General features: G+C 36.2%; 2 protein-coding genes across 4 annotated transcripts; one reads left to right on the top strand and one right to left on the bottom strand.

Moving 5' to 3' along the window:
- Window positions 1-230: 230 nt before the first annotated feature.
- Window positions 231-9536, top strand: fkbp5 (FKBP prolyl isomerase 5). 2 transcript variants are annotated; one of them, XM_077726436.1, is made up of 11 exons: window positions 231-622; window positions 4212-4345; window positions 4425-4569; window positions 5227-5366; window positions 5577-5691; window positions 5778-5934; window positions 6064-6154; window positions 6245-6328; window positions 6409-6594; window positions 6954-7193; window positions 7601-9536. In XM_077726436.1, the coding sequence occupies exons 2-11, from the start codon at window positions 4241-4243 to the stop codon at window positions 7703-7705; spliced, it is 1368 nt and encodes a 455-aa protein (XP_077582562.1). In that variant the 5' UTR covers window positions 231-622; window positions 4212-4240; the 3' UTR covers window positions 7706-9536. The 2 variants fall into 2 exon arrangements, with proteins under 2 accessions (XP_077582562.1, XP_077582561.1); XM_077726435.1 differs by lacking the exon at window positions 231-622 and adding an exon at window positions 2209-2350.
- A 351-nt stretch (window positions 9537-9887) lies between these two features.
- LOC144203139 (sodium- and chloride-dependent GABA transporter 2-like) lies at window positions 9888-25173 on the bottom strand. 2 transcript variants are annotated; one of them, XM_077726433.1, is made up of 15 exons: window positions 25001-25173; window positions 19250-19434; window positions 19004-19138; window positions 17190-17330; window positions 16852-16936; window positions 16638-16770; window positions 16299-16433; window positions 15927-16030; window positions 14551-14675; window positions 14382-14494; window positions 13669-13806; window positions 13496-13598; window positions 13322-13422; window positions 12257-12427; window positions 9888-12143 (listed from the first exon to the last, which is right to left on the bottom strand). In XM_077726433.1, exons 2-15 carry the CDS (start codon window positions 19428-19430, stop codon window positions 12036-12038), a joined length of 1773 nt encoding a protein of 590 aa, XP_077582559.1. In that variant the 5' UTR covers window positions 19431-19434; window positions 25001-25173; the 3' UTR covers window positions 9888-12035. The 2 variants fall into 2 exon arrangements, with proteins under 2 accessions (XP_077582559.1, XP_077582560.1); XM_077726434.1 differs by lacking the exon at window positions 25001-25173 and adding an exon at window positions 20353-20508.
- Window positions 25174-25482: the final 309 nt, after the last annotated feature.

Below are 25482 nucleotides of genomic sequence, written 5' to 3'. Positions count from 1 at the left end.
CTTCCCCGGCAGCCGAAGCGCTCACTTGCCGTAATAGTAGACGGGGTGGCGAAGGAGGGAGAGGGGGGACTGTGTTCCGTTTACACGGCGCCGTTAGCGCTGTTGACGATCCGAACTGTCAGCTGACCGGAGTGGGAGGACAGCCTGCCTGCAACGGAACAGCCTGTTCCCCACAGGCCGTAGACCAAACTCGGCACAGAACGGGTTACAGGTCAGTGTGTCTATTTGGAACACAGTGTTCTCATCAGCAGCGGCAGCGGCGGTTCAGCCGGAACATTGTGTTACTTTGTGGCTCCTTTCCAAAACCTGCCCTTAATTTCATAGTGAACGCCCCTCCCGCATCTCTCGAACTCCTGCATCTCTCTCTCTCTCGCTCTGCGTATTTTCCGCCTCTGGACGTCCACCCGGTTCATTTTAACGTGCGTGTCCCATGTGACCGACCGGTGCCTTAGTTGCGTCCAAGCCGGATTCAAGGCGACGGAATCCGGAGCGAGAAGCTCAAAGCGCGGCGAACATCGCGTACCGTGACGTGGGACCCACCGCACTCGTTTGACCTGGATTGGACCTTTTATAGTTCACTTTTACGAAGGTGGACTTGTATTTTAGGAAGCACAAGGAAAAAGTGAGTTGTCCTTTATTTTGTTGACGTGTGTTAGTTGTGCTTTCGAGGGATGGATTTCCGCAGATTTTTTTTTTATGGCTTATGAAATTTTGTCCATTTTGAGGATGTCAAATGTTTTTTTTTTTTTATTCTGTCACAACATAGAAGTTGGCTGGGGGCATTTGAGGTTGCAGGTGTAGCAAGCTCACTGTGGTGTGTTAAATGACAATCTCCATTGGAGACAGTTTTAGGATATGAATGCAAATGAATAGATTTTTTTATGGTTTCAGAATATTGTGAAATGGAGAAAATAGTGGAAATCATGAATAAAACATCAACTTACAGTGAGATCTGATGTGAATGTTGATTTCACATCAATGTGTTGTAAGGGAAATTTGATAAATTTTTGGGGGGATTATAATCAAACCCCCTCAAAGCATAGCAGCTCTTTGTGCTTCCTTACACATTTGGAAACTACTATAAATCTTGCGTTTACTATTTTATTTTTATAAATAATTTTTATTTTTTTAAATGCCATTGAATACATGATGTCATATGAATCTAAATACATCATCATTTTATTACAAAATGCAAAAAAATGTAGTCTATGATGTCTATATACAGTGTACGTACAAATCTTTATTTAAGTGTATTATTTTTTTATAATATCATAATTTATTTTTGACCAAATAAGTGTGGTTGATGTATTTTTTCACTCTGAAAAAATCAAAAAAGTATCTCCAAGGCTTTGTTTTCGAGTCCTGCGTAGGAATTTTGAGTTTAAGTACATCCATTTTTTTTAATTATTATTACGCATGCTGGTTGGACATATGGAAAGATACACCACTACAGTTGATGTAAGAGTTAGTTCATGTAAATATTATTAATATATTAAAAGATGCTATGATGTGAAAGAAAATAGATTTCATATACTATCTGGGTTGAGATTTTACACCATCATTCTGCACCGGTTGGGAACCGTGAATAGAAGGAACATTGTGTTCAGACACACACAAACACACACACCCACACACACACACACACACACACACTCACATATGATTATTAATATAGAGAGCTTACCTTTTATATATAAAATCATGGAGTAACAACCTAAAAAAACATGAAAGAATAAGGACATTGAGTTTTTATGCTCAATACATTAAAACCACAGACAGTACAATGACTTAGTTGAAGTGGCCTCAATTAATAATTCCAATTTTTACTCAGCTGATCTTTTTGGAACTTGGAATCATTACACAAAAAAAGACAACTCTTACAAAAGAGAATAAAATGGGGGGAAATGCGTGAACTATTGAAATATGAGGAACTTGTCTTTGCACATTGCAAACAAAGCAACCAAAACAAAGAGTGGAACTTGATGATTTCATTGAATTCAGACCGTTTCATCACGTTGTCAACGTTCCGTATCTCATAAAACACAACACCTCTTTTCAGCACAAGGGAGGACACTTTGTCTTCATCTTTTGTTTCCTCCAGAGGCTCTTTTGTTCCTTCTCTTGGATGGGCTTGTTTTACCTTAGTACACAATGTTCTTAGAGGCTCTCCTGACATATCAAAGTGTGTATGAGCTAATGTACTTCTTTAACTGATTTGCATAAAACTAGAACGTGCAGAGAGCGGTTTAACTCTTCTGCTTTTTCAACCCACTGTGACATAGCCTGAATAGGAAGAAAACTGAATCTCCTATTAGAATTTCCTCTGAAATGGAATACAGTCTGAAATCAGGTAATAGAAGAAAACAACTCGTGTGCAAGTAAAATTGAAGAGATAGGCTTGCTGCTGGCATGTTATCTTTCCACATCATCCTTTTTAACCTTCTTGACTGTCTTGCTAGTGCAAAAAACAAGTTCATGGTTGGTGTAGTGTAAACATGTGCTCACCTATTTGATCACCCACGGTGCGAGGATTACAGTAATGGCTTGTTTTTTTCCACTAATGTTGTGTTTCGTTTAATACTGATGTTGACTTATGCCCTATTGAATTTACTAGAGATGTCTGGAATCCAATCATGTGATAGCAAATCGTGCCAGATAATGGATCAGAATTGGGAAAAAAATATTGTGTTTTTAAAACAAATGTATTACATTTGTTTATTTAATCATTGGCTGTCATTGACGGTGATAGACGTCCAATCCAGGATTTGATGTCTAGATCTGCCAATGGCAGTGAAAGGGTCAAGGACTATAGAACCCAAAGTACTAATCTTGAGGTATATTACAAAAATCCGCACAAAGTATTATTCTATGTATTTATATTTACACTAGTTGAATAAACTTTACAGAACAATGAGAACATGCCCAGGGACAATATAAAAGTCAAGAAAATCAGTCCACTGACCTCAATTTATTGCACTATGCTATTTCTTTTATAAAGAAAAATACACACGCAGTTTCCTACTATATATTTAAATCTACATTAGTGAAACAAACGTTGGTGAACAAAATCATGAAAACTAGTAGCTTAATTTATCACATTGGACTATTTTTTATTCATTCATTGTTTCGCATAATTAAGGTTATTTAGATGGTACTCACATGTAAAAACGTGTTTGGGACATCCATAGTCTTTACTGTACATGTGGTCTCGAGCATCCAGGAAGTTCCATTTTTTTCGACTATTGACATTGTCTCCTCACACGTACTCATCCGAGGCAGCTACATAAGAAAGGCAGAAGAAAAATGTCAGTTTGTCTTTAGAGCAATTTTAGTCACATTCTTACAGCCAATTTGGTCATATCATTCACTCGATAATTATAATACGCAATATACTTTGAGGGATTCAACTGTATGCTACTGCTAATTTAACTTGTAACTGCCAAATGTCTTTTTTTATGATGGAAAAACAGAACGTCTTACAGATTTTGTCCTCCTTTGAACCTCAAACTACACTTCTTTCTCACTCATCACCATGGCAACCTCAAAGATCGATTGCGCTTGTTTAATGGCATTTTCATTAGTGTAACATTTCTGAACCTTTATTTTCCTGAAAGATTATCTTTCATTAAGAGAAACTAGACACATTTTACAAAAGTATACATACTGAAATGATTACAATCTCATTTGAAATCACTTATTAGAATTCAATTGTGGGCTTGTTGATTTGACTCAAACCTGATTTAGTTATAGGAATTGAGTGTGTGTGTTTGAATACTAGTCATTCATTCATTAATTCATTTTTCTGAACCTGTCCTCATTAGGGTCACGGGGGAGGGGGGTGCTGGAGCATATCTCAGCTTACTCCGGGCTAGAGGCTAAGGGGACACCTTGAATCGGTGGCCAGCCAATCGCAGGTCATTCCTTTCCTTTTAAGGAGTCACCTCACTATGATAAAAGCTTGATTTTTATACATAAATGGATGTGTAAGGAAGGGACTGGAATTCAGGCCCCTTTTACGTGTTTATTTATCTCATTTGACCCTAGAGTTTATAGCCAAAAGAATGTGCTGACATATTTCCTTGAAAATATGCATAATATCAACTCGCACAAACACAAGTACACATTAATGGTGGGTGCAGATATTACAGTATAAAAATACATGAAATCATTCATTTTTTAACTAAAGATTTTAAATTTGATCTATTCTCCAGAATCACTGGGATGCCCACCAGCAGCAGACATGACAACTGATCAAGATTTTAGTTTAGACGGGCCTTCAGCTGCGGCTGCGTTTGCCGCAAAGGGCACTGATGTAACTGTTAAAAAAGATCAAGGAATAATCAAGGTATTTCATTCTATTGATTGTTTTTGGAGACAGGAGATTTTCTGTTGTTTCTTTTCTGAATATTAAATCCTACTTTCAGGTTGTCAAGCATCCGGGGATTGATGGGGAACGCCCAATGATCGGAGACAGAGTTACCATCCATTACACTGGAAGGTTGCTCAATGGAAAGGTGTTTCACTCTAGCCGAGAGGGGAATGAGTCGTTTTCCTTCAATATTGGCAAGGGTATGTGCAAAATTAAGTGTCTGCAGCCATTTAGATATGTAACATATTAATTCGAGTCTGACACACACGCATCCATAATTTCTGACTTAAAATTGGTATACATTTTTTCTCAACTCACACCAAGGATTGCACCGGTACATACTGGTAACTGGTAGTTTAATTCTTCATCATCAGATTCACCAAACTATTGATTCCATTCTTATTGAGTGAAGATAGTGCCCCCTGGGTGGGGAATCAAGGGAGTGGTTGCCCCGCTAACGTTTCTTTGGAGCAACGTTTTTTTATTTTATTCTCTTATATAAACTTGCCGAAGGCTATTTAGAGAGCGCTGGAAATTGTCCAAAGAAACACGGTCCAGAAGACATATTTTTAGTGAGTGTTATTTCAATATTCACAAAATCATTTTGACAACTTGTTGTTTTACAAAGAAACTCTTCTAACTTGTTTTTTCATGTCGGGTCTGGTGACATTCCACATTTAGCAAATTTAGTGAGCTCTGTAACATCTCATGTTGTGTTATTTAACGTGCAGTTCAAAGTTTATGCAAAGAGTTCGGTCAGTGTAGCTGGAGAGAAGCCATTTATTTCCAACTATTGCCTTAAAAATGGACTCTATAGCTAGTGATTATAAACATTTTAATTTTTTTCTTGCAAATAGGACAAGTCCTCAAAGCATGGGATATCGGTGTGTTATCGATGCAGAGAGGAGAGGTATGCACGTTGCTGTGTAAGCCTGAGTATGCCTATGGCTCTGGAAATCTTGACAAAATTCCTCCCAACTCATCAGTCCTGTTTGAGGTTGGTATCGATGAAGCGTGTTTGTTTTTAGGTATAAGATATGTCTCAACACATTCTGCTAAAGCATCAACCATTCAATGTTTGTTTGTCTCCCCCTTCTTTGTTTTATGCTCATTTGTCTCCCACGCCAAACTTCCCCTGGTCCATCCCTACAATTTGTGTTGTCTTTGCCTAAATTGCACTTCTAATAGTGTTTGTGTATTGAAACAGATTGAACTACTGAAATTCAAAGGAGAGAATCTCACAGATGATGGTGGAATCATTCGGAGAATAAAGTCCAAGGGGGACGGCTACTTAAATCCCAATGATGGAACAATCGTTGAAGGTAACCTCCATAGGGATAAATACTCATTTTGAAATGCATGTTGTAGGTAAACATATTACAAAACGCTCTTACCTCATCCTTTTTAGTGCATCTGGAAGGGAGTTGTGACGGTCGATTGTTTGACATCAGGGATGTCAGCTTTGTTGTTAGTGAATCAGTGGATAAAGGTGTTCCATTCGGAGTGGACCGTGCTATGGACAAGATGCAGAAAGGAGAGTGCTGTATACTCTACTTGACTCATAAGTAAGACAATACTAGAAGTAAATATTCTTGCTTCACCTCAAAAGCACTACACTAAGAAAAGTCATTGAAATAACAATCAGGAAGTTGTTTTTGCATCTTTTTTCAATGTGATGTACTCCACTATTCCAGATATGGCTTTGGAAGCAAAGGAAACCAAACATTTAAAATTGGGCCAGACAAAGACATTGTATATCAGGTTACCCTCAAAGACTTTAAAAGGGTAAGCACATATTTTTTAATGAATTTAATATGAAAATATTTAACTTTTCTTTACAGACACTTGTTTGACTAATGATTTTTTTCAATTAAGGCAAAAGAGTCATGGGAAATGGACTTACATGAAAAGCTGACCCAGGCCTTAGAAATCAAACTTAAAGGCAATCAGTATTACAAGGTAAAAAAAAAATGCTTTTCTATTTTGATTAATAGTGCTTCTTGTTGTTATATACAGTAAAATATGTATTATTTTTTCAGTTAGGACATTACAACCATGCTGTCATACAGTACCAGCGTATTGTTTTATGGTTGGAGATGGAGTGCGTCAATGACTTTGAGCAGCAGAAGCAGATAAAGGACTTTCTGTTGTCGGCACACCTCAATTTAGCCTTGTGTTTCCTGCGTATTCAAGATTTGTCACTCGTAGTGGAAAACTGCAACAAGGTGAGTCGCTATTTGAGATAACGGGCCTAGTGCAAAACATAATCCGTATCCAGCAGGGGTGCTCACACTTTTTTTGCTTTAATACCAACTTTTCAATGAGGCAACGTTATTTGGTACCAAGTTCGATTGCCAACAAATTAGAAATTAATTGGTTCCAGAACTTTTTTTTTGCTCAGGCCCGGACAGACTGAAACAAATGTTGCTCTCAGGTAATCTACCAATACTAGCTTGGTCCAAGATAGTACTGGTAGATCGCCAGTCACTGGTTAATCGCAATTGATGTAATGAGCACCCCTGGTGTACAGAATATACATTAGTATTTGCACTGTCCATTGCTAATTTTGTTTTTGTATCCAAAGGTGATTGAGATTGACAGTTGCAACGAGAAGGCCCTGTATCGTCGTGGCGAGGGCCGTCTACTTAAAAATGAATTCCACTTAGCAATGGTGGATTTTAAAAGTGTGCTACAAGTCAACCCCTCGAATCAAGCAGCTAGAACCCAGATAGTGAACTGCCAAAAAAAGATGAAGGAGCATCACGAGCTAGACAAGAAGACATATGCTCACATGTTCCAGAAATTGGCAGAAAAGGACGCAAAGGTGGGATTTTTTTTTATATTCTTGTCGATACATTTGTAAGAACTATTTTTCCACACTTTTACTACGCTTGTGCAATTATTAATGACATGCAATACAAAAGATACATACCAAAAATCTTAATATTAAGTTCATTTTGAGTTCTTTAACACTGCCATTCCTTATTATTGCAAAAAAAATGGTGAACCATAAAATTGGTTCCACCATTTTTTCATATGTATGCCTTCTTCAGGAGGATACTAACCTCTAGTGGTCATTTACAGTATTATTGCTTGTTATGATGGAAGGTTTCCTTTTATAGCAGTCATTTTAATGATCAACTTGATGATGGATGAATGATTTAAGTTGAAAATGTATAAAGATTTATGCAAAGCGAATAATAAATGATGTATCTGATTTGATGGAAACAGGGTGGGAGGACCAAGAGGAAGAGGGATGACAGCATGAAAAGCAGCATGAACGGAGAACTGGGCTTTAAACGGCGACGGAGTCAGGATAGCCTGTCACGCCAGTGAAAGTCCAGTACTTTCCTCTTAAAGGAAAGTATACATTTCTTCTTGTTGGCGACAGCAAAACTGCTGGAACAGTCCTGCGTGTGGCTCACCTTGTCCAAATACAGGCATTATTAGCCTTGGAGAGTAGATGAAATGTGCCTCAGCAATATGCCCAAATCTCCAAACATGGCTTTTTTTTTTAGGGACTGAAAGTATTGCCTGTTTTTGTCTGAAACTCGAATTTATGGTGTATTTTTTTTTTTACATCTTTAAAAGATGGCTTCTAACAAAATGCTGCAATTTTCTTTTCGGAAAAGTTACTTGAGGAAAATTGGTGGATGACTTGGTTTTCTTCCAAATTATTCACGACGCGCTCTCTTTTTCGATCTCCCCAAAAAATGCACTCTTTACAAGTTGGAGCTTAAATGACTTATGGGAATACAAATGGGAATGAATTCTAAAAGGATTCTAAAATTGGAAATAGAACCGTAATGTAAAGTGAGTTGAGGAATTGTGGGCATACTTTGGAATTAAAACAATCCAGATGAATTTAATGTAAACTACTGAGAAAATATATTATGGAATTGTTTTAACAAAAGCAAAAACAAAACAAATTAGCGTCCCCTTTACCAAACGTCCTCAAATTCAATTCCCAAAATAGCACTAGTATGTACAGAAATTTATTTAACTGATACATTAATTTAAGATATTATTGTTCTCTATATTATGCTTAAAAATCCATTCCTCTCAGTTGAATGATATTGCACCTTCAAGTCACAAAATGACTTTAACAAAGAAAAAAACCTACATTTTAAATGGGTGGCAGCTTTAAAAAAATGAACACGGATTCTAAAATTACGCATTAATGTGTGAGAAAATTTTGCACGTCTTGAAAAATGGAGTTCCTAAACATGGCGACAATTTTGAGAGCGCACGCACATATTGAAATGTTAGTTTATGATGCTCTGATTTCTATACCACATGTTCTCAATGTGTTTTTTGGGGGACATATTCAAGTTTTGTAAAAGTGAGCCTTGCAACATCATCAAATGATTGTTTGCTGACTAATATTTTGAATATATATCTCCTGTTAGTATTTGCATGCTGACTGATGGCACCACATTTAATGTACAAATTGAATGTGGTGTTTTAAAAAGTGACATTTCATTATTAACGTGACATTCTTTACTGATGAGGGACAGTATCCAAGCTTTTGGTCATAAGATAAAATCAAATATAGATCATTTAGCGCAATATTCAAGGAACAAGTGCTCCTTTATGGATTTTTTTATCTTTTGAATGTCGATAACAGAAAATAATGCACTTAGGTCATGCAATTGTTTGACCAAATGTCTGGAAAAGTACCAGACGATGACCGTAGATGTTTTATAAACATTGGTATGTTAAGAATTAAAAACATTTGCTGTCCTAAATATGTTGTTTATCGCTGTGTGAATTGTAATATTTTTTTTTGAAATGCATTGTTATAGCTATTATTTTGTATAGTGCTGTGAGCATGAAGTACATTTTTTAAATCTAAAAGATCATTTCCATATTGATTTGACTTATTTATATAGGCCACCCCACCTAAAAAAAATACATGATTGGTAAATTGGTTAAGAAAACTATGGGCAATCTCCCAACTGGGTATGAATGGATGCTACGGGTTATCCTTTTCAATGTTTACATGTAAACATCACCATTGTTTTTCATGCTTTGAACCTGGCATTAATGCAAGACATACAGGCAGAAAATGGTTAAAGATACCATTCATGTGTGCATTGTATTTTTTTTTTATTTGTATTTTTTTGCACTTCAGAAAGACTAAATAAAACATTTGTATTAAGGAAAACCTGTCTCTTTCCTGTTATGTAAAAAGACATTTAAAAATTCAAAATAAATAACGAAAGAGACAACCAACAAAGTGATGTTAATGGCCAACTTCTTCACTGATGCTTATTTTATTTGAATTTAATCGCATGAATACATTTATGAAATTGAATCCTATCAAATATATCGTGAAAATAGTTAACACTGTCAGTTAATGTACCAATACAGTATCTGGCAAACCAGGCTGTATATAGATCCTAGCCTTCTGGTATACAGTACAGGAAAAATGTTTGCTTTTATAACTCTTTGCCAGGGTTATCCAAACTTTTAACCTGTACTGTAATCATAATGTTACACAAAAATCACACTGGAGTAAGACAACTGATTTTTAATCAAAAAATAAAACTGCAAAAATCAACATTTGGAGGGTTATTCCAAATAAGTCGGAATCCAATACAGTTGCGAGCTATATTAATAAAACAATCAAGAGATTTCTCCAATATTCATGACATGTAAGGATCATTACCCCGCCCAACTTGAATAATACAATTCAATACAAAATATGGAGAAAAAAAATTAAATGCCAGTTAAATTGTTACTTATATTTGTTAGATCTTTAAATGTGAATAGAATTTTCAAACAATGGAAGACTACCTGGCATTCCAACCCAAAATCTAATAAGAAAATGGTAAAAATGGGGGGAAAAAACCATAACCCGAGTATTGTGAAAACCGTAACGGAATAATCAATAATCTTTAAAATCCCAATTATGTACATTGTATTTTCTTAACCCCCCCCCAAAAGCCTGGTAATAATACAATTATAAAAATATAGATGTTGTATAATCCATTTAATGGTTACACTCATACTTTCTCAGACAACCACAAGTTTGCACCATTTTTCTCTTGGTAAACGATTTTCCCAGTGATGGTGGACCATGCGAAATTTGTAAAGCACCCTAAAACCTGGACAAATCAGAAGCCCTTCAATCTTTGAGGTGCATATACTGTATAAATATAAACAGACTTATTTGTTGGGAGTTACATGGAAAGATTTGGATTGTCTTTCTAGAACAATTTTGGAGTGAGTTTAGAGGCCACTAAATCCTTACTGAGTGTCCTTACATCAGCTATATTTTTTGGGTGTTGTTTGCTACATAGACTTACAGTATTTATTCGCATATAAGCCGCCTGCGTGTATAAGCTGCACCCTGAAAGTTGCCTCGAAATTTTAAAATTTCTCACGATTCCCAATTTCTCAGTTGTGTTTTATGCGCATATAAGCCTTACATTCGATTCAGTCACCATTTTTTTGTCCGAAAAAAAGCGGCTTATATGTGAGTAAATATGGTAGTTTAAAAACGTGTACATTTGTTGCAAAATCAATTGAAAACTGCCCCCTTGCGTGCAATTCTGCTAGTCAGCGTTAATAGTTTAGGTAAATTGATTGAATGTCAGTAGGAGAAAGCTAAAAATAAAAAGACAAAACTTCCTAGCTTCCCATTATTATAGAAATTTTCCCAAAAATAGAATATAAAATGAGCCATATTTTCATAGAAAGCGCTCCTGCGCTTCAGCACAAAATAAAAAATAAAAGTATTTTTTAGCTGGCCCAGCATGTGCGATTTACAAAATTAATTGGTTGCAAAGTTTTTTTTAAATCTTTACATTGAATTAGCGTAATTCGTTTCACAATCTTTAATACTACCCACTATAAACCCCGTAGAAAATTATTATATTTGTAAGAAATATGTAGGCAAAGATAGGTATGCAAAAAAAAGCAAAAATATAAGAAAAATATTAGGCCATTGAAATTATGTGTTTCGTATGTTGAAGCAAATATAAAATAAAAATAAAGTCGTAGAACCACCATATTTTCACAAGTTTCTGACTTTTCCGAGAAAAGTGTGGTGGTTTTAAATCATGTCTTTGTTCTGGGATATATTTTACTTAAACTGTGTGAATATTTAAAAGCTTTTCTAGCAATAATTTGGTGCGGATTCATTTCTTATTGAAAACTATTGACGTTTAAGGCACTTAGAAAATCTTGAAAAGGCTGTTATGGCTCACATGGCTAAGATTCACACAATGTATATATGTGTGTAGATTTAAGGATTTTTGCTATCACTTTCAAGACCTTATAAACCACCAACAGCTTATGACGTTTTTAAGGCTATAGTTATAGGCTAAAGGCAAAAAAGGGGATTTAATTATTGAAGCAGTGGCTCATTAGTGTGCTTGTTCTTTAAAAGTGAAAACAGAAACTCTTTCTTATCCATAAAGGATAAAGAATCACATTTACCATTTTTTTCATTGTAGTTATTTTCAGAAAAAAATCCAACCATCCCTTACCCCTTTATGTAAACCTTAAAATATTATAGTTAGGAATGGACAAAAACTGAGTCAAGGTCTTGCGATTAGTTATTTTCTAACCTGACATACTTGGCTTGTCTTAAAGGGAGACATCCAGGCAATGACGTTGCAAGGATGATCAAAAGTTGTTTGTTCGTAGTTTAGTAGTCTCACAACATCACGGCTGATTTGTGCGGCAAGTTTTGTAATTCATTTACGTTGTTGTCCGATTTGGGCAGCAAAATGTCTTTTGATGGAGTGCACAGGATGGCGAAACGCTACAAGGACAAATAGTGGAAAGTTTAGCCTTATGTTAAAAACAGATATTGGCAAGATTAAAATTTTAATGCTTACGATAATAAAGATAATGACAATCACAACAAAATCATACCTGACGAATTGTCCCAGGAGTGGATAACAGGTTGTACGCCATCCGTAAAGGAACAATGAGTGTGGAGGACAAAGTGAACCACAAGCCCAGAGCATAACCCCACCATGGGTACTCAACGGTGTGGTTGAACTTTAATGGCTTGTATTTGACCAATGAGAAGATAAATGTTCCCTGAAAACAGGCATGAAAAACAGTGAATACAGGGTGAGACGATCAATGCTGCTGTCTTCACATAGAAGCACTAAAGTGGCTTATTTTTTTTAATCTTTAAAATTAAGTTTTAAAAGTTCATAATAATGAAAATCAAAGAACTCAGCTCTGAAGAAATATGTATATATATTTTTAAAGGTCACCATTACACATACAGTAATAAGCGTTATACTCTGGCATTATCCTCCAGGTGGCGCTACAGTGTAATGCGTGGATGAATAAAAGTATCATTCAACGTCTGCACCGCGCATCTTTCATAACGGTTGTAGGGGTTGCTGGAGCCTATGCAGCTGAATTGGGGCAGAAGGCAGACTACACCCCTAGACTGGTCACCAGCCAGCCGTAGGGCAAACGGAGAGACACAACCTTTCGCACTCACAATCAGAGGAACACTAAGTGAGAACAGATTCTATGGTTGAATTATACTATATTATATTATTGATACAGTAACTACATGCACAACTAACAGTACATTTTTTGTTCGTTCATTTTAAGGCTTTTTATTAAATTGTCTGTGTTCTACTTAAATAAATGCAATTCAATAATAAATTAATAGATCATCATCCTTACTGATAGTGATGTCAAATCAATCAAAATAATCACTATTAATTACATAATCATTCAACTCTACCCTGACTGAATATTTTTACACAATATTTCCATTTTCAAATAACAGAGGTAGAACTTGACAGAACATGCAAGACATTGTAGACATTTTTCTGCACAACATGACAGCTATTTTTCGCCAGCTTTCTAAACCAAGGTCAGTGGAAGGAAACTAAAGTTAATCTTCAACAGTGCAAACTATTTTTTTTCTGTCTCAGAAGTGGCAAGTCAGATTAAATGTTTACTTACCATGCAGATAACTGGAGTGACATATTTCAAGCAAAGTTTAATCAGTGGAAAAGGTCTGTATCCAATCATGTCCTCAATGTTGTCATAGAAACGATCTGCTCCTGAGGCCACATGGTCAAACGATGATGAGAAAGGGTGATTTAACAGAAACAAATAGATTTGCAATATACTGACCATAAACCCAGCCAATACAAACTGACTGAAGTAAGGCAAAGAGAAGGAGAGTCATCCCACTGCAGGCGTAGTAGTCAAACAACTGGAAAATATATAATCCTCCCTGTGTGTAAACAAGAGGTACAAAATTGGAGACCAAGAAACCCCGAGAAGTAATTATAAACCTGCCTTACATCAGTGACCATCACCAGGCCGATGAAGAAACAGCAAACACTAATGAAGAGTAAAAGTAGTTTGCGTCTGTGGCCGACGTGGAAGAAGGAAGGTTTCAGGTCACAAATAGCGGTTGCAAGAGCTTCCAAACCTACAAACTGAAGCAGAGATACGTTTATTATGTTTTCAAACTAATTCCTTAATTCTATTTCTTCACCCTATAACATGTTAAATCTTACTGTTAGTTAGAAAGACTGAGAAATGTTTGATGTGCCTGGCTTACAATATAATCTTTTTTTTTACCTGTATATTTTTTCTAAGCACAATGTCATTTATATGCACTCTTATAATTATGCGGTGCTAGAACCAATTGCACAACCATATTAGACCCAAAAATAGACAAAATGATCAGCTAGAGAAATCAACAGAAATGAGAGAGCATGATTGCCCTCTAAAAGGAGAAAACTGTTTTATATTGATATTAAAATGATCTTATCTTTGGTTTAAAGTGGACTAAGAGTACCGTTTTGTTCTTCACAAATATATTCGTAAAAGTATGGCACAGTAAATGTGAAAAGTGACTCAAGTAAATATAACAAAGTAAACCCACCGATACCTTGAAATTTAAACTTGCCTACAGTTTATCTGATACTTGTCGCAATTTTTATTTGTTATAATTTGACAAACAGATGCCATTTCTTACATGTTATTTGACAATAGAATAGTACACAACCTCGCTGTCCAGTCCAAGCAGGATGATCATGATGAAAAAGAAGATGGCCCAAATCTGTGGAAATGGCATCATGGCTACAGCTCGAGGATAAGCAATGAAGGCCAAGCCGGGACCTACAGAGAGAAAACAAGTTTGTATTCCCCTCAAGGTACAATGTATGATGTCTTACCTGATTCCGCTACTTTGGATATATCTGTGTTTTGCTCGTAAGCCATAAATCCAAGAACAGAGAAGATTGCAAAACCAGCCACAAAACTGGTCCCGCTGTTCAGGAGGCACAAGTATATACAATCTCTGCCAGCAAAAAATAAAACAGCAAAAAAAGTAGGTAAGTAATGCTACCATTGTTTAACTAGGTATTCTGCTGTAAACTGGCTAATTATAATAATCATTTGAAAGCATGATTTATGGATGTGTGTGTGTGGTTATGTTAATATTCTCACGCTATGTTTGTCCAAATCGTGTATCGTAGAGTTGACATTTTTATGGTGGCCAGAAAATCTCATTTTCGGAAGAATTTCCAACACCGAGTTCTTATTTACGTAAGTGCATCACCTTCCCCAAATCGATTACCAAAACACACCCAATAACAACCTCGCCCAAGAAGCTTGTATAATGATTTAGTAAAGTTGTTCCTTGCCACCTCAAACAATACGCGCGTGATGATGCCTTTGATGCTACAGTAACCTGTCAGATAGCTCAATTATGAGGCCCAGTTTGAACAGGCACAATTCCAATTCGAACACTTGCTAAACAAAGCCTAGATGGCCAGTGGTTAAAATCGGATATGAGAATGAAACAAATTGCAATCGAATATGCCTGCAGTCTGAATACCAGTCACACACAATCCCACTGCCACTGAATGAGAATCAAACCCATAACTGTCAACTTATTATTACATTTTTCCGGTATTGTATAAGTTTTTTGTATCATTTCAAATTGTGTACGCTGCAAGTGTTGTATAGGATTTTGTAAACAGCACCTCTGGCCTCAAAAAAACCAACAAAATAATAATAATGATAATAAAACTAAAGCATACATAAATAAATTTCTTGCAATAAGTATTTATATAAGAATTGTAGCCTCTGTATTTCTCTCAGCTCTCCTGTGGGTTACTCGGCTTAATATTTTTGCAGTAATCTAAAAGTTTCCTCTGTGTTTTTGTGTTGCTTGCGCACTCAGTCAAATTCCAAGCATGTTTAGTTTACAGTGCTCAATTTTCTTTTTTTTCGTACGGTTAAGTACGTTCCTGAAACAGGACTGTGGTTTGGGTTTGTGTTAACATAAACAGGGATATGTTTATGTATAGAGTAATCCTTTAAAAAGTCTTTGTCAAAGTAGTGAGGGATCTCAGGTCCTGTGAAATTTTTACAACTGATCTAAACATTACATTTTGCAAAGAATAAAGAGTACAATAGAAAATTAAATCAATCATTCTAAAAGCTGAGTGGAGCTATTACCATAAAATAAGGACACTTGTATTAGACCTAAACACCGATTTTTAAGTGCTATAGCATATATTGACAGAACTGGTTTTAAACTTACTTGTAACAGTTATTGTTGTACTTGTTGTAACTGCCAAGTGCCATCAAACAACCGATGCAAATGGCATAGGAATAGAAAATTTGTGTGCCAGCGTCCATCCAGACCTGCAAACAAATTTAGAACACAGTACGAGACGTCAGAGGAAAACATTCTATGCTGGCTGGCGTCAGTGGAAAATGCTTGATGTCTACTCGGTAATGTTTGACTGTAAAGCAATTACAAGGGTCACCGTAGGTAAAACACCAACCTGGTGAAAATTATCCACAAATAACTCACCAGCCCATGCTCTAATTCAAATGTAACCTGTTTGTTACAGAGTATTTATATTTCATGATGCTGTTGTTGTTGTTGAAGGGATGCAGAGTCTCATACCTGTGGATCAGCAAGGCGAGATGGTTCTGGGTAGACATAAAACTTAATGCCATTGATGGCCCCGGGCAGAGTGAGTCCACGGACAAGCAAAATGGCCAGCATCACATAAGGAAATGTGGCAGTGAAGTACACAACCTGACAAAACAAAGTACAGTAATAAGGAATTCATATTTGTATTTTTTGTGCTTGATATTATCTCAATTTAAATTAAAGCAAGTTCTTTCCCTGTGACAAACCCCATATTGTTTTCTTGTGATGTGTACATAACCTCGACCCAAACAGACCCTTATCTAAAGATAAACTGTGAAATAGTCAATCAAACACATTGAATTAATCTACCTTTCCCGTGGACTTCACTCCTTTCCACACACAAAAGTAGCAGATAATCCAAGATAAAAGAAGGCACAGAACCAACTCCCATCGAAAACCTCCTAAATCATGGACACTTCCGGTCAAATTCAATACTCTCCTCCTGTGGATTGATTTTCATTTACATCAAATAGCTTATTCAATAACTTCTTGTTGTTAACTAAATTTAAAAAAAAATACTTACTCCCAAAATTCCCTCACTGGTGACGTTGCATTTCCTGTGAGAGTCCAGTTGAGCATGCGTCCTTGATTGAACTCCACACATGTTTCTGTTGCAAAGACAGTTAGTGTAGAGACCACATACTTTTTAATTTAACCACTGATAGGTCAATATTATAAATTGGGGTATCAGATGGGAATAGAGACGAAAGGGCATCATAAAACAATTTTTATAATGTTTACCTAAGAGAAACTTTGAACATGCATGCATATAAATATCGACTTTCTATGCTTATATCATAATGAACTCAATTTTCTGTTTTTCGTTGTCTATGTAGTAGAGACACAGACAGAAAGACATACCTGTGTTCCAACTGTTTCTGCAGCTTGCCCATGGCAGCTCAGTGCTTAAGGAAGAGAAGAGGTAGAAGAATGCCCATGCCAATATGATGATGTAATAAATGCTGGAGTATAAAACTACCACTTGACTTCCATAACCCATACCTGGAATTGGACAAAGATTAAATATATACATGTAAATAACAACATCATACATTGCCAACTTTTGATCTTGCATGTCGATTAATTTTAGGATTACTAGTTTTAAAATGCCTCTCTACTTAAATGAAAATACAAAAAAAAAAAAAATTAAAACCACTTCTGGAAAAAAATAATTTTGTGAGTAAAAGTACCACTGTAATACTTAATCTGACTTGAGTTGACTAAGTTGGCAAGCCTGATCCAGATAGCAAGCGGGTGGGTACACCCTGAACTGGCTGCTGTTCAAATATATTATCTAATAAATGTGATAAACATTCATACTCACATTTCCACCAACAGAAAATACAAAGGTCAGATAAAATTGGCTACACCAAACTTGCTGCCCTTGCAAGGTTAAGTGTTACAAATAACGGATGAATGGAAATACATTATGTAGCTGCTGTGTTTTCAAAGGTTGTTAATCATTTAAATTTTTAATTTTCCTGAAAAATTAATTTTGATTCTGAACATTCATTCATAATACCTTGTTCTCACACTCTCTATAAGACAAATATTCTGGTCCAAGTGGCACCGGGGCCATTTTTGCCAATGTTGATAAGATTCAGATAAATATTTATCATTTAAAGAGACAGAAAGCACTTAGTATAGAAAACCTTCATGAGAAGGACGGTTGCTCAAAGCATCTAGTATGCCATTTGAAGGCTAAAAAATGCACAATTGAGTTGACAGAGCAAACATGCTATTATCATTTGTGATAGAAAGTGCCAGTGGCTTATTGACAGTTGCTGCGACACACCCTCAATTATCGACAATATAAATCAACCTGAACGCCTAATTACATGCAATGACTTTTTAATTCATTCAAATTTAGTTGTTAGTTGTTAACAACAGTTTTTACTTTTGAATAATCCAACAAGTTATTCATTTTAACAGTCTCTTTAAATACAAGAAATGACAACTTAAATTCATCAACCATTTGGAGGATGCGTGGTATGGAAGGTGAATGAATGAATGAATCATAACAACAGAAAAAAAAATAATACTATTGTTGATTGTGATAGTTTCTGGAAAAATTTATGGTTCCAAAATGTTTTTATCTTGATAAACCAAGATGTTACTTGGTGACATGAGTAAAATACGACTAAGAATTTGACTAGAGCCAAAGCCCACTGGTCAAAAATAAACAAACAAACTTAGAGCGAAAATAGAGCACCTTTGTTGACACACAGCTCAGATCTCATCGACATGCAATATGTTGAGCACAAGTGTAATCATTTTTCATTTCACAGAAAACATTTCAGATCTCGGACGAGAGTTATTATGAAATTATCGTTTTTGTGAATTTTATAAATGTGTCAGAGTCTGTATTTTCCTTATGTAAATTAAATGCCAATAACTAAAATGCATTTTCCTCTGTCCAGCATTTTATATTTAGTTAATATTGTCTGAACTAAAAATTACAGTGTCCTCACAAATCCTTGGTTAATGCTCCTAGTCTAACATCTTGTTAAAGATCACAGGATACCACAGCAATTACCGGAATTATAAAAATGTAGTATTTTTATCTTTGTGCAATAAAAGGATCACATGATCAGTGTTGTTTAGATGCTTCAAGATAAGTGTATTGGAATAAATTAACTTTTTAATGCAGGTGTGCCTGGAAAGTGAATATTTACCTTCGAAAAGAGGACAAATTTTCTTCCAACAGGTGATGGAGCCTTGTTTAGTGTACTGGCCAAGAGCCGTCTCCAGTAGAAATAAGGGGATGCCACATGTAAAGAGGAAGAGTATGTAAGGGATGAAGAACACCCCTGGTGGTAAAAAAAGTTGTGTTATTAGACAGTGTATCCAATACAAAAAAAACAATATAAAAGCATTCCCAAAGTGTATAGTAGAAGTTATAAAGTTGTTCACCAACTAACCTCCTCCATTTTTGTAGCAAAGGTAAGGGAACCGCCACACATTTCCAAGTCCAATAATTTGTCCTGCAACTGCAAGGAGGAACTCCATTTTATTGGACCACTGTCCTCTGGCCACAATAACTGGTCCAGATGCGGCCCTTTCCTTGCCAGCCTTGAACTTGATCTTTGAGTCATTTTCCATGGCACTGCAATCATATGGTAAGGATTAGAAGAAATATGGAAATCTCTAAAATGTATCCATAAATAATAGGATATTCAAAATGAGATGAGACAATGATAGGTTATCACAACATAACATAATACAGATTTAATACCGATGAGACAAATGAATCCGAGCAGAAGTTGCAGGTCCTATTTTTAAATTTAAATATTCATATTTTAAATGTTCGGGACAGCAGGCAACGTTCTTAAGTAAAAAGGACTCAAAAGCTCCCTAAGATACTAGTAAAACCTATTTATCACTTATAATTATATAAAAAATAACCAGCTAAAAGTCTTTCTGTGGATAAAGAAAATTCCAGTTTGTAAAATTTGAATATGCAAACTTTTGGAATCCAAAATGCCAAGATGGCCAAAGATGCTGACAATGCAAATAAGCATTCAAGCAGTAGCTTGTTATAGTAAAACAAAAAGCACCACAAATCAGACAAGAGAGAATTTTACAATAGGATTATATAAATATACTAAAGTACAGTGAGAGAAGTGGAGGCAGCTGAGCATGAGGAGAGGAAACTTGAGCGATTGGGCATGATGGCAAACAGCAGCTGACACATTGAGGGAAAAATACTCCAGCAGCTTCCAGGAAACTTGCACAGAGATGCTAAAATGACAACAGTTCCACAATTACATGCATAAAAAATAAATAATATATATATATTATTAATCCTATTGAGAAATTTGAAAAAAAACCTTTTAAACACAAAAAAACATTTGTTCCTCGTTCAAATATTTGGCATGTTTATTTAGTTGCCCTGAGATTCCACAGCTAACATTTTAACAGCTCCTATCCAAATTACAAAGGACAACAACAAAGACAAAACTGTTCCTTTTCAGCTTTCTGATAAAAGTTACACACAATTTTATGAGACGGTTTTGATACTTGCTTTCGAGAACGTGGATTTTTGCTACGCAATGGAGATGGAACTTTTCAAATTGTGAGAATAATGACTGCAGTCTTGCTACAGAGAGTCACCAAAGGGTCAAAGCTGCTTAGTAACAAAGGGACTTTCTCCACAATGTTGCTTTTGTCTGGCTGCTATAGTTATAGAGTGGGAGTGAGGCTAAACATCTTACAAATGTCCTCTTCTACACTAAATGATGTATACATTATAGTGACTTCATAATCCATGACAATGAGGTCAGCAGCAGGATAATAAAGGAAAAAGTGACATCAGAACTGACAATGGCCTGATGACACCTGAGTGAACTACAGTTTATTAGTATTCAAAACACATCATTCATTGTTATGGAGTTTTATTTCAATAAAATGAGCTCACCCAACAAATTAAACTCTAAGTATCTTTAGCTCAGCCCCACTAATAATGGCATATCTTCTACGAAAGCAAAATGTCACATAAAAACTATTTAAATTTAAGTGGTGAGCCTTGATAGGGGCACATCTATTCAACACCTTATCATCTTTCAGAAAATAGCATACTTAAGGTGAGTAGAAATAAACAAAACTATGGTCTGCAAGCCCATCCATCGCAAGTTTGGCATACTTGAATACAGCAAGTTTGCTCACAAAATACTAAATATACATTTTCTAAACCTTTATTTGAACGCTATATATAAAAAGGATGGCTTCAATGCTTGCACATCACTTTATTGTTAGCGCACTCATAAAATGGACTGCGAATGACATAATATTAACCCTTGAAGACCTATTTTGTCCGATTTTGCATGCCTTTAAATGTTTTCTTTGTATTTCAAAGAAAGGCTTTATTCACAAGGGCCGAAACTATTTTTTTTTTCGGGACAACATAATCTATACATAACCAAACTGTTGGTTTCTTCACACAATATATCAACATTTTGGGCCCATAAAGACTGCAAAAAAGAGGTGTGGCCAGCTTGAATTATAGTGGTTAAGCACTTCCAGACAAAGTGGTGCTGATTAACTTTCCCAGGTTTGAGTCCCGTTGTTTTAACAAGTGTAATATTCCTGCAACCTTTGTTAAGGTAAGCAGAACAGAAAATGCATGGATGATTGCCTCAAATGTTTTGAATTCTGGTAACTTATTCGGGTTTGCAGTCTATCATGCTGTAAAATCTTTGACGAAAAACAGTTGACTGACTTCCCCCTGCCATAAGTGACACAGGCACACACAGTTAAAAAAAACACTCTTACGTTTTTGAAATAGCATCTGAGGGCACGTTCTAACTAGTGAAAACACTTAACATTGCTTACATTCTGAAACCAACGATCAATTGATTGAATTGTTTTGGTCTTTGAAACAAAACCATAATTCAATGTTTTAGCTTGGATACCAAATAATGTGGCGATAAAACCGTGAAATGATCTTTTTGATAGTTGAAAATGCATTTAAATCTGCACACCTATTTTATCATCATTTCAGATCACCTTTTTATATTATTATGATAAACCATATTCTGTAAAAGCCACAATTCCAGGCCTTGACTGTTGCTTGATCCCAGTTCAGTGACTAACTGTTTAAGAACATAAGTTCACTTCAGTAACTACCGTTTATTGTCCTCTCAATTTATTGCCATGTTGTTCAGAAACTACAATGATTTTTTGAGATGAAGCCAAGCCAACAAGTTCAGGAAATTCCTTTCAGGCTCAAGTTACGTAGCTGATCTCGGGCAATGGATTTTTGACTCCTGTTAAATTGCAGTTGATAATTACAGTACTTGGACAAACAAGCAACAACGTGTTTTCAGAGTTAAATGTTTAATTTGGTGGTTTCTAGTGCACATTTTTTAAACATTTACCACATTGATGTGTACAATGAACTGCCTCACTTGAAGTGGGGTTATGAAATTTGTGTAAAATAACTTTGCTTATGAACACCAGAGCTTTACTTTTATTGACTGGCTTTAAGTAGATTTTTCCAATAGTTTGAAATGGCTATACTTTGTCAAAATGCATCTTTTTTTATTATATAAAATTATTTTAAAATTGTTATCAGCAGTGTTCTAAGGTGGATTAAAGTGCACAGCACTTTCAATTTGTTTAAAAAAATGCAAGTTATTTTTACATGGTATTGTCTATCCTTTGGACAAAAAATGATGTAAAATGGGATTTTTGAGTATAAGCTGTTCTGTGTAAAACTACAAAGCCTGTGCACTGGGCCATGCAAACTAGTACTCATGGTTGTAGCCTTGAAAAATGTTTGTTTTTTCAGAAAAAAAACTAAAAAAATAACAAAGCTGTCACATCAGGTTGCTGCAGATGTGGCCATATCAAAGTGTACGTCACAGCATGTTACAGAGGCCCAGAGGCCACAGTTTGATGCAGCTGTTATCCAAAAGGGCATCTTGAAAAACAACATTCTCATAGCATGAGTTTTAATCAGTCCCCTAAGCTGTTGACACTTGGGGAGAAGGCACCAGCTTCAGGCTGAGTAGACCCTAAAAAGGACACTGCATAAGAGTGTGATGAGGTATGAGTTTCTCTTTGTCCAGCAATCACATCCACTTAGAGGTGACATTGAAGATCCATTTTTGGTATTATTTTATCATGCTTACATAATGTGCATAATTAGTTCATTCCTTCAAGAAGGTGAATGATAAATCAGTGATAGATTAACACAGAATTACATTTAGGGCTTATTCTGTTCAGTATCAAGTGTGAAATACCACCAAGTTAGACAAAAATTAACTGTTAAGTGTCCTGTAATGTGTGCTACATATATTTTCCTTAGACATATACATCCCAATTAGTTAACAATTAATGTAATATAAAATTAAGCATTGCCTTTTATAAATATTTTATAGTACAACCTGCATATATAATTTCAAAATTATGTTTTTATCAATGACATATCTGCTGTATAGTTTCAGTCTATGTTTGACTTTTGCCCCACATTTTTAAACACAATGAACTTTGCTGCTAGCCAATATATGTTTATTATTATTTTTTTGTTTTGTTTTTGTCTCGGCAGTCGAGGAAGGCCAGATAAGAAAGAAAACAACATACATGAATGATACTGAGGGAGGGTGGCAGTTTTTTTAGCATTTCATTCAAAAAACAAATAGTCATTCCTCTAACTACGAATGCCTATCGGTACGAACATTTTAGGTTACAACATTTTCTATATGCAATTGAGTGACTCGAGATATGAAAAAGATCGAAATCCCCCAAAAAGTAAATGTATTTCCTTATCTGTTCTTTTATTTTGAAAATTTTATGGCGGATGCATTGATTCTCGCTCTCATACTATGACAATAAAAGCATTCAATTCAATCAAATTGGCTGTCTCACAACAACCACTACCCATGTTTCAAGATTCTTTCTTACATACCTGTCCAACTCAGCTAAATGCTCCCCTTAATAATGATTGCAATTCCCGCTTTCTGGTTTCAGTGTGAATTTTGACATTTTTTAGTTGGATACTTTAAATGTATTTAAATCTAAAAAATGCCATGCAGCGATGCCACGGATGTTAAAGCTGCAAAGCTGTAAAGGATGACAGAATGCAAGTAAATCTGATTGACTTACCTTTGCCAAGAAATACACAATAATTTATGAGTTAGTTGGAAACATATTTGACACCTTTTTCCCTGGGTCTATTACTCAATACGAGTGGAAACGCTGTGTTCCATTCTGCTAGCCAAGGTCTATTTTCATAAACTATTAAACTGATAGAGATGACAGATGACTGGTAAACGCGTTGGCCTCACAGCTCTGGGGTCCTGGGTTTAAATCCAGGTCGGTCCACCTGTGTGGAGTTTACATGTTCTCCACGGGCCTGCGTGGGTTTCCTCCGGGTACTCCGGGTTCCTCCTACGTTCCAAAAACATGCAGTAGTAGCCTGAATGGACACTCTAAATTGACCCTAAGTGTGGGTGTAAGTGTGCATGGTTTTCCATCTCATTGTGCCCTGGGATTGGCTGGCCATTGATTCAGGGTGACCTCCACCCCGGGCCCAGAGTAAACTGGCATAGGCTCCAGCACCCCCCACGACCCTGATGAAGAAAAAGCGGTTCAGAAACTGAATGAATGCATATTAAAATGATATTCATAAACTTGCCAGAGTTCTGTGTAATTGCAAAACACAACTAGGAGACTAAAATTGGCATCAACTGGGAAAAAAAGAATTTCCCCTATGAGTGCCAAATGACTCACACTACACATTGCTCAGCACCTGCTCATCAAATTATGAATAGCATCTAAACTACATCCGAATTTGACATGAAGAAATCATAGTCCATTATTTGTGTACATAAGCAATACCACTATTTCTACAGAGTGACTGTGACACTACTCTAGTCTGCACAGCAGGACCTTGTAATGCATTTGTTTCCAAAAGAGATCCACTGGTAGAGATGTTATCCTAAAACAAGTGAAACAACCACTCCGGCAGCAGGGCTGCTAGTCACCTTTGGCCTACATAATGTGACAACAAGCACCAACAAGAAGTGAATTAGCGGTTTAAAGCCCCATGGCCAAAGAAAAGTTAGCATCACTACCCCTAAACGCCACTCAAGTTCACATGTTTACAGCCACCGCGGACACAAGCGAAAGGGAAAGAGCGTTTAGTGTGAATTAAATGGCATTGATAGTACCTGAGAAAGGCAGTCACAACGTTAGCAATCCGGCTACGTGTGGCACTTCATTCATAGTGAGGTGATCCTCATCTGGGTGCGAGTTGGTGTGATAGGGGCAAGGGTATGGGGTGAGCATTGCAAGTGTGGTGATAAAGTAAGAAAGCTGGACTCAGTAGGAAGACAAGAGGACCGGAGGGTGAGGGCGGGGGAGATGGGGAAGATACGGTGGGTGGGGGGCGAGCGCTTGTGTTGCAGAGTAAATGAAGGCGGGTCTTCAGCATGGCTACACAAACAGGACTCTGCAGAAAAGGGCTTCACTTATTGCAGATTCATTTATTCGCGTTTTTTTCTGCTATGAATGATCTTTTTTTTACTAGTTCAGAAAATGTTTTGTCTCCTAGTTGTGTTTTGCAATTGCACAGAATCAGGAGGGAAAAAATGTCAAAATCCTTGCAATCGGGATGTCCTCTGGTCCAATGTCAGTTGGGATAAGCTCCAGC

The sequence above is a fragment of the Stigmatopora nigra genome, chromosome 10 (genome assembly GCF_051989575.1).
Source record: "Stigmatopora nigra isolate UIUO_SnigA chromosome 10, RoL_Snig_1.1, whole genome shotgun sequence".
NCBI lineage: Eukaryota > Metazoa > Chordata > Actinopteri > Syngnathiformes > Syngnathidae > Stigmatopora > Stigmatopora nigra.
Note: the sequence above shows the minus strand (reverse complement) of the source record. Positions and strands in the feature narration are given on the sequence as shown.

What these genes read in the sequence shown, in the direction of transcription:
- fkbp5 (XM_077726435.1), top strand. Translation starts at nt 2,329, where the DNA reads ATGGAATACAGTCTGAAATCAG. An exon ending in TGATGGAACAATCGTTGAAG is followed by an intron (nt 5,692 to 5,777) that starts GTAACCTCCATA and finishes CATCCTTTTTAG; the next exon opens with TGCATCTGGAAGGGAGTTGT. An exon ending in TAGTGGAAAACTGCAACAAG is followed by an intron (nt 6,595 to 6,953) that starts GTGAGTCGCTAT and finishes TTGTATCCAAAG; the next exon opens with GTGATTGAGATTGACAGTTG.
- LOC144203139 (XM_077726433.1), bottom strand. Translation starts at nt 19,430, where the DNA reads ATGGAAAATGACTCAAAGATCAAGTTCAAGGCTGGCAAGGAAAGGGCC. An exon ending in AATTTGTCCTCTTTTCGAAG is followed by an intron (nt 17,331 to 19,003) that starts GTAAATATTCAC and finishes GTCCAATTCCAG; the next exon opens with GTATGGGTTATGGAAGTCAA. An exon ending in GAGTGAAGTCCACGGGAAAG is followed by an intron (nt 16,434 to 16,637) that starts GTAGATTAATTC and finishes TTGTTTTGTCAG; the next exon opens with GTTGTGTACTTCACTGCCAC.